This window comes from Myotis davidii, unplaced genomic scaffold (genome assembly GCF_000327345.1).
Source record: "Myotis davidii unplaced genomic scaffold, ASM32734v1 scaffold399, whole genome shotgun sequence".
NCBI classification, from domain to species: domain Eukaryota; kingdom Metazoa; phylum Chordata; class Mammalia; order Chiroptera; family Vespertilionidae; genus Myotis; species Myotis davidii.
In genome coordinates this window covers 4,704,414-4,713,270 of record NW_006292094.1, presented here as the reverse complement: position 1 = coordinate 4,713,270, position 8,857 = coordinate 4,704,414, and the positions used below count along the sequence as shown (strand labels likewise).

The 8,857-nt window shown below is 46.3% G+C and overlaps 1 protein-coding gene across 3 annotated transcripts in view; it reads right to left on the bottom strand.

Moving 5' to 3' along the window:
• The window catches only part of ZDHHC4 (zinc finger, DHHC-type containing 4), a 13,181-nt gene extending 4,330 nt beyond the window's left edge, over positions 1–8,851 (bottom strand). The window contains exons 1-7 of one of the 3 annotated variants that reach the window (XM_006765428.2): positions 8,745–8,851; positions 8,132–8,353; positions 7,457–7,580; positions 6,682–6,755; positions 6,068–6,246; positions 4,104–4,229; positions 1,338–1,582 (exon numbers count right to left, since the gene is read on the bottom strand). In XM_006765428.2, the coding sequence (XP_006765491.1) occupies positions 1,338–1,582; positions 4,104–4,229; positions 6,068–6,246; positions 6,682–6,755; positions 7,457–7,573 (741 nt within the window). In that variant the 5' untranslated portion in view covers positions 7,574–7,580; positions 8,132–8,353; positions 8,745–8,851. Of the gene's footprint in view, positions 1–1,337; positions 1,583–4,103; positions 4,230–6,067; positions 6,247–6,681; positions 6,756–7,393; positions 7,581–8,131; positions 8,354–8,744 lie in introns of those variants that run through there. The other 2 variants (XM_006765429.2, XM_015565120.1) reach the window with 2 other exon arrangements.
• Between the last annotated feature and the right edge of the window lie 6 nt (positions 8,852–8,857).

Genomic DNA, 8,857 nt, shown 5'->3' with positions numbered 1-8,857 from the left:
CGGCCTGTGGACTGAGGGGTCCCAAGCTCGATTCTGGCCAAGAGCACGTGCCTGGGTTGCGGGCTTGATCCCCAGTGTGCGGAGTGCAGGAGGCAGCTGATCAATGATTCTCTCTCATCATTGATGTTTCTCTCTCTCTCTTTCTCTCTGAAATCAATAAAAATATAATTTAAGAAAAAAGAAAAAAAAAAGCCCTAGCTGGTTTGGCTCAGTGGATAGAGCATCGGCTTATGAACGGTCTGAAGGGTCCCGTGTTTGATTTTGGTCATGGGCACGTACCTCGGTTGCAGGCTCCTCCCTAAGCCCAAGCCCTGGTTGGGGCTCTTGCAGGAGGCAACCAATCGATGTGTGTTTCTCTCACATTGATATTTCTCTCTGTCTTTCCTTCTCTCTTCCACTCTGTCTAAAAATCAATGGAAAAATATCCTGTGAGGATTAAAAAAAAAAAAAGATGAAGAGGCTGGAAAGTAGCAGCTTTCCTCCATATATCTCATAAAAAAAAAAAAATGTGGATTCTGGTCCAAGGAGGTAAAAGCGCTGGGATGACTATCATAAAAAACAACAAGCGTTGGCGGGGCCGTGGAGAAGCGGGAGCCCCTCCATGCTGGTGGTGGGAGTGTAAATGCAGCTGCTTCGGGAACTAGGCTGGCAGTTACGAAGTTTCCATTTGACCCAGCACCCCACTCTCAACTGTCCGGCTCAAGAGAAATAAAACCTATGTCCACCCCAAAAATTGTACACAGATGTTCACAGCAGCATTATTCAAAAATAACCAAGTGACAACGCCCAAGTGTCCATCAACTGATGAATGGAACAAAATGCGGCAATTCCACACAATGGAACATGTTTCAGCCACAAGAAATGAAGTGCTGATTCAGGCTATAACATGGATGAGCCTCAAAAAGTTATGCCCTGTGAAAGAAGCCAGTCCGAAAGGCCACATGTTGTGGAACTCCACTGATAGGAAATGGCCAGAACAGGTACATCTGTAGGGACAGAAAGTCGGTTAGTGGGGGCCCCGGCTTGGGGGAGAATGGAATGGGAGCAACTGCAGATAGACACAGGGTGAGGATATACTTTTTGGCGTGATGCAATATTCCGAAATCAGTAGTGATAGTTACACAACTCTGCACATACTAACATCACGGAATTGTATATTTGAAAGGGTAAATTTTGTGGTATGTGAATTATTTACCAATTTAAAAAGATTATATAGCAATTTTTTAAAAAGGAATGGCTTCATGTTTTTACTGGGAAAACAAATGTCCTTTTTCTAATTTGAAACTGGAAGTCAGAAATATACAGCCCACAACAAAATTACCTAAGTAACTAATTACCTGAATAAGAAAGACGGTGTCAATAACCTGGGGCTGTCCAAGGTCATCAACGTAAGTCTCCAGGTGCAGGTCCGACAATACCACCAGCCGGACCAGAAACACGGTGGTCACGACGGCCATGGTGGCAGCCGACGCCGTCAGTGTCAGGAGGTAGGTAAGGAAGTACCTGGCGTTCCAGGCCCCGATGCAGTTGTTCACCCACACACAGTGATGGTCGAAACGGTGCACACAGCGGTCACACACACCTGCATAGACACCGGCGGTTCTTGATGAGATAATGACACCGTGCACACCCTCTGACATTTCTACAAACTGACGGCCTGAGCCGGGCGACTGGCAGCTGCTGTCACCAAGCTTTCAGGACTGCAGTGTCCAGTACAGCAGCCACTAACCTAGGCACAGGTAGGTACTGAGAACTTGGTATGTGGCTACGAGGAACACTTTAAAAAATACTTGGTTGACATCAATGAATGTACAGATGTTTTCCAATTCGTAAACTATTCCTTTTGAGTTCAATGTGAATAATACTGAGATGATGCAAGAGTTAGTGAATTTACTTAACTTAGTTTCAAAACTAATGGCTTTGCTTTAAAGTCAAATCAATTCTTCTGACAAAGATGAACCAGTATATTAACGTAGACATGGATAGTAAAGGAAATGACTTTTTGGAACTAAAAAACTTATAAAAACGTTTGGAATAGCTTGGGTAAGTGAATCTATTCCAACTGTGAATTGTATGAAATTTAAACACAGATCCAGTATTTCCAATGGAAATTTAGGGTCTGGATGAGAGGTGCTGTAATCATAAAATATACATCAGATTCAAAGACAAAAAAGAATATAAAGAATATATAAAGAATATAAAGAATATATATAAAAAAGAATATAAACTATCCCATGAATGATTTTTAAAAAATACATATTTTTAAACTGATTTCAGAGAGGAAGGGAGAGGGTGAATTTTGTATCAACTACTGCTAAAATAGTATTGTAGGTATGTTAGGTTGAGTAAATTATATGATTAAAATTAATTTCACCTTTTTGGTTATCCTCACCTGAGGATATTTTTTCCATTGCTTTTTAGAGAGTGTGGAAGGGAGGGTGGGAGGGGAAAAGGGAGGGAAGGGGAGAGGGAGAGAAGAGGAGTAAGGAGAGGGAGAAAAGGAGAGAAAGAGAGAGAGAGAGAAATGATGTGCAACCCAGGTACGTGCCCTTGACTGGGAATTGAACCCATGACCTTTCGGTGTACAGGCCAACGCTCTAACCACTAAAAACACGGGACAGGCCAAATTTCACCCATATTTTACTTTTGTAAGGTGACTGCTAGAAAACTTGAAATCATATATGTGGCTCACATCGTATTTTTTGGATAACTCCAGTCGAGAATGTTGGTCGCTCCCCTGAAACAGGCTCTGCCAAGACTGAAATCTGCAAGCACAGTATCCTGCAGAAACCTCTCTTGGGCAGCATGCGTGTCCACGGGGCAAAGGAAGGCTGCCATGCCCAGGACTGAGGGTTGCCCATTCATTCCAGGAGAATACAAGACCTCACCCCAGGCATCTGAAAGAAACCACTATGCGGCCCCTACCAGCAGGGGCTGCCCCATGTCTGGAGTCAAATGGCCCTGCTTCCCACGTCTGTTGTGCGAGCCTGGGGCTGGAGCAGCCAGAGCCACACTTACTGCAGTGCTTGGACCGTGCGGGCTTCCTTAGGTCACAAGTAGAGCACCGCCCGTTTATAAAAAAGAATATAAACTATCCCATGAATGATTTTTAAAAAATACATATTTTTAAACTGATTTCAGAGAGGAAGGGAGAGGGTGAAAGAAACAGAAACATGAATGATGAGAGAGAATCATTGATCGGCTGCCTCCTGCATGCCTCCCACTGGGGATCCAGCCCACAACTCAGGCCTGTGCCCTGATAGGGAATTGAACCGTCCGTGATCTCCTGGTTTCTAGGCTGACACTCAACCACTGAGCTGGGCATGAATGATTTTTTGTATCAACTACTGCTAAAATAGTATTGTAGGTATGTTAGGTTGAGTAAATTATATGATTAAAATTAATTTCACCTTTTTGGATACTGATATAGTAAGATCCCTGGCACTTCCGTATTTTTGTTGTTGGGGTTATCCTCACCTGAGGATATTTTTTCCATTGCTTTTTAGAGAGTGTGGAAGGGAGGGTGGGAGGGGAAAAGGGAGGGAAGGGGAGAGGGAGAGAAGAGGAGTAAGGAGAGGGAGAAAAGGAGAGAAAGAGAGAGAGAGAGAAATGATGTGCAACCCAGGTACGTGCCCTTGACTGGGAATTGAACCCATGACCTTTCGGTGTACAGGCCAACGCTCTAACCACTAAAAACACGGGACAGGCCAAATTTCACCCATATTTTACTTTTGTAAGGTGACTGCTAGAAAACTTGAAATCATATATGTGGCTCACATCGTATTTTTTGGATAACTCCAGTCGAGAATGTTGGTCGCTCCCCTGAAACAGGCTCTGCCAAGACTGAAATCTGCAAGCACAGTATCCTGCAGAAACCTCTCTTGGGCAGCATGCGTGTCCACGGGGCAAAGGAAGGCTGCCATGCCCAGGACTGAGGGTTGCCCATTCATTCCAGGAGAATACAAGACCTCACCCCAGGCATCTGAAAGAAACCACTATGCGGCCCCTACCAGCAGGGGCTGCCCCATGTCTGGAGTCAAATGGCCCTGCTTCCCACGTCTGTTGTGCGAGCCTGGGGCTGGAGCAGCCAGAGCCACACTTACTGCAGTGCTTGGACCGTGCGGGCTTCCTTAGGTCACAAGTAGAGCACCGCCCGTTCTTCGGGAACATCACCTCGTCGAATTCATAAACTTGGAGAAACAATGACTCGTTTGCTTTTGTGATGGTGCCTGAAAAAGTAAGGGCAGATGTCAGCTTCAAGCAACACAGGACTGAACAGTCACAAAACCTGCCCTGACATAGCACAATGAAAACTGCCGTGTTTAATAAATGACTCATTTTGTCATTTTAACAGCTTTACTGAGATAGTAAAAAACCCAAATCACCCATTTAAAATGTACAACTCAATAGTTTTTAGTACATTCAGAGTTGTGCAACCACCACAATTTTAGAACATTTACATCACCTCCAAAAAGAAATCCTTTAGCCCCATTTCTCGCTAATCTCCTAACTTCTGGCAACCACTAACCCTACATCTGTCTCCTTTTCTGGCTACTTTGTCTATAGCATCACGCACTATGTGGTCTTTTGTACACGGCTTCTTTCACTAACATAGTATTTTCAAGGTGCCCCCATCTACAGCAGGTGCAAGTACTTCATCCCTTCTTATCGCTGAAGAACAGCCCATTAGATAGGCATACCACATTTTATCTATACACAGCTGACGGACATTTAATGCTTCAAGGACAGGAAAGATATAAAGTAAAAAAAAATGGGAAGGGAGTAAATATCAATCAAAAAACAGATAGTGTAATAACATTAATATCAAATAAAAGAGTCTTGAAAACAATTACCAATGAAAGAAGCTCATTACATTTTGAAAAGTGATTCAAGGAAGTGGTAATACTAATTCTAAACTTGAATGCATCTAATAAGAATACATGTATAACTAATAGACATACACACATGCACACACACCAGTTTCAAAACATATTAAGCAAAAATTTACAAGAAGAAATCTGTCAAATCTATTATCAGAATAACATACCTCTCAGTAATTGATCAATTATGAATATAGAAGATTTGAACATAATTAACAAACTTGATATAATCCTATATAATAAAAGCCTATGTGGTCATGATGCCCTCATGCCGAAACGAGTGATCACCAGGAGGCTGCATGTGCAGCGGGCATGCAGGCTGCGTGCGCGGGGCTGCATGCGCGGGTGGGGGGGGGGTCTTGACACTGCATGCATGGCACAGAGGCGGGACCTCCGGCTCCCGCCTACCTCTTTGGAGCAATCCATCGAGGAGCCCCAGATTGGAGGATGGGGCCTAGCTTTGGGGGGCATCAATCATGGGGCTTCCACACTGTGAGAGGACATAGGTCAGGCTGGGGGACCACCCCTCCCCAAGTGCACGAATTCCGTGCACCGGGCCTCTAGTGTACTTATATAGTTCTCTGTTTCCAAGAACAAATTCTTTTTTATTTTTTTTTAAATATATTTTATTGATTTTTCACAGAGAGGAAGGGAGAGATATAGAGAGTTAGAAACATCGATGAGAGAGAAACATCGATCAGCTGCCTCCTGCACATCTCCCACTGGGGATGTGCCCGCAACCCAGGTACATGCCCTTGACCGGAATCGAACCTGGGACCTTTCAGTCCGCAGGCCGACGCTCTATCCACTGAGCCAAACGGGTTTTGGCAACAAATTCTTTTTTAATCACACACAGACCATTTACAAAAACCACATGCCCAAGCATAGTACAATTATCAATAAAATTTTCAAAAGAAATAGTATCCTACAGACCATAAGCTCTCCATATAACACAACTGAGTGAAAGTATCAAAAATTTAAACTAAAGAATTCATATGGAAAATTTTTAATTGTTCTAAATAACCCATGGGTCAAAGGAGGAAAAAATTAGACAACACTCAAAATGGAAAGATCATGAAGACACGAAATATCAAATCTTTTCAAGGTCTTCCAGAGATTACTAGTTGTTTGCAGCACTGTTAGTAAGACTGACAGTTGAGCTGTCTATACCAAGAACCTCAACTTACCAGGGTCAGTTACACAACTCAGGGTGAAAAAAATCAGGTTTACAACCAGCAGCAGATAGGGCAGAAGCAGGTAACACAAGGAGAAGTCCAGCTCTTGACAGTAGCCAAGTATCTCCCAGGTGTACTCAGTATAAACCATTCCTTGCAAGAGGAGGTGCAGGACGATGAAGGTGTGGTTTCTGAAAGGAAGTAGGCACATGGCTTGTTCCCAGGGCTTCTCCATGAAGAAATCATTCAGTACTAACGAAAGGTAACCATGGGCCAACTGCTCCCTTTGGGCGTGAGGTGCAGGTCAGAATTACATAAGAAACTATGTGAAACATCTGGCATAGTGCCTAGTACATGGTCAGTACTCAAACGTTATCTATTATTATGATTATCTATCTTGGGAATTGAGATCTCAGTATCAGAATGTATTTCTTTTTACAGAAATGCATATCAATATTTCCCACCCTTTAAATACTTCCCTTTAAAAGTACGCATGGCCAACCCGGAGAGGGGCAGATTATCTATGGGGAGAGGTTCTGAACCCAGGACGCGCGTAGCATCTGGAAACCACAGGAGCTTCCCAAAGCTACGGGACCGCAACAAGTAATCAAAACAGAAGAGAATACCGTGTATGAAAGAGGTAATGAAGCAATCTCAGCATGGCTCTCTGAAGCCATTCTGGAACTACATAGGAAAATATCTAAAACAAAGAAAAGAGAAACATTCAATTTCTTTTTTCAATCTCCCCAACCCCCAATTAGATGCTACCGTTCAGCTGACAATACTAGTGATAGTGTGCTTCTGCATATGGGCAGAGAAGAGCTTGAAGAGAGAATAAAGAGGGTGGCTTCCCCAGCTGGCCTTCCTTGAAGCCAAGTCCTCCATCTCCACCCTCACCCCAAAGAAGGTGCCATGGCAGGGTCTTCAAGCAAAGGGTGGATGGATCAGGCCATGCTGCTGGGAACACCACTCCTTTCCCTGCCTTGGGTTCAATCCTACGTTCCAAATTCCACCTCCAAGTCAACCCCTTCCCAAGGGTTGCTCACCCTAATTTTGCTCACTTAGATCCCCGAAGGAGTGTGGGCAGCCCAATGCTCAGCTTTCTGCTCCTACATCCCCCCGTTTCACCCTCAGGCCCCTCCAGGCAGACGCTGCTCAAATCCATGCCCAATTACAGGCATCAGATCCAGAAAAAAAAGGCAACCTTAAGAACTCTACCTTCTCTCAAAGCAGCAATACAAGATTACTTTTAGCAATAATGAGGGGGGAAACCCAGAAATGGAGACTTTGCCATAAATGAAAGAACAAGTGAACAAACGAATAAAAATGGCATCTTTCCTTTCGTCAGGAAACTGGTGAACTGTTTAGACGGATCCCGTGGTCTCCCGGCGTCACTGTTACCTGTGCGCCTCCTCTGGCCAGGCCTTTCAGGTAACGGGTTTTCAAGCAGATGCAGAGCAGAGCACCACCAATCAGCAACAAAGCCAAGTAGAACGAGAAGAGAACCAGGAAGTCCATCCTGGGGCTACAAAGGAACAGAAAGTGTGACTACACTGAGGGATTCATTCCATGGCTCATATTCTCAGACACCAACTCCCGACATGGCTCCCCAAACAAAATTCACCAGCCCTTAAAGCACACACTGCCTCTTCAGTCGGACAACCCAGGAGGCCTGGGTGCTCTCTCTCCTTCAAAATTCCTTAGACCACTGCGGTCTGCGTTGGGGCACCTCCTATCTGCAAATTCCAACGTGAAGTGGGGAAGAATAGGCAGAACGCATGCACCTTTCCTCCCCCCAGCAACAAACCATTCTTTGGCTTCCTTAAATATAAACATTCACATAGATAGGAACACAGAAGGTAGCCAGCAGAATCTGTTGATGCCATGGGACCAAGCATCCCAGGGACCCGGCTGCCTGCCTAGGAAGGGATGCTCGAAGGACAGGCCTGTGTTAAGTAACTGGAGGTGGTGACTTTGGGCCTTAGATAATACGATTCTGGGCGAGACTTCCAATTGAGACAACCAACTGGAAGCTATGCATGAGCTAGGACGGGGGCAGAGAGCAGCAATCCTCACCGGGTGGCTCGGGGTCCTCAGCCTACATATTTCTTGTCTGGATGATTTTCGGCGGGCAGCTCTGGCATTCCTCCTGCCAACATTCACAGGGAATCCCATCGGCATCTCCTCTGGCGCCGAGGCATGAGCCTGGAACTACAGGTGACCCCCGGAGCTGCAGGAGACATGGTTCCTCCAGGAGGCGGGATCTGGCTGCAGGGACAGGAGGCACGGGGGCATGCGCTGTGGAAAAGAGTGTGGACGTCGAGGAAGTCGAGGCCCCGCGGGGTGAACGGGGTTTAGAACACTTCGGGAGGTAGAGCTAATCGGGAAGAAGTACGCTGCGAGCCTTGGATAGCCATCCCTGAGGCGCCCACGTTGGGGACCCGACAGAAGGGCCTCCCCGAAGCTCCCCTCTATGCTAGGGTCGTGACCGGTGGGCCTCGCAGGAGCTTTCCCCGGGTCCTGGGGGGCGGGTGCAGAAGGGAACGATGTGGGTGCCCGGCCCCGGGGGGGTGGAAGTGTGCTGCGTCCCCTCCCCCACACGGGAAGGATGGGGAGAGCGGTCACACAGACAGACGGACATCCCTGGTTAGGCGGGGGGCATCTCAGCGCCCAGCGGAGGACACCTTACCTCCTGGGGCGACCCGCCAACCGTCAGCTGCACCGCACCCGCGCCTCCAGGGCGCGCCCCAAAAATCCCGTCGCACCCGTGACGTCAGCGCGCGACGCTGGCGTGCAGACCGA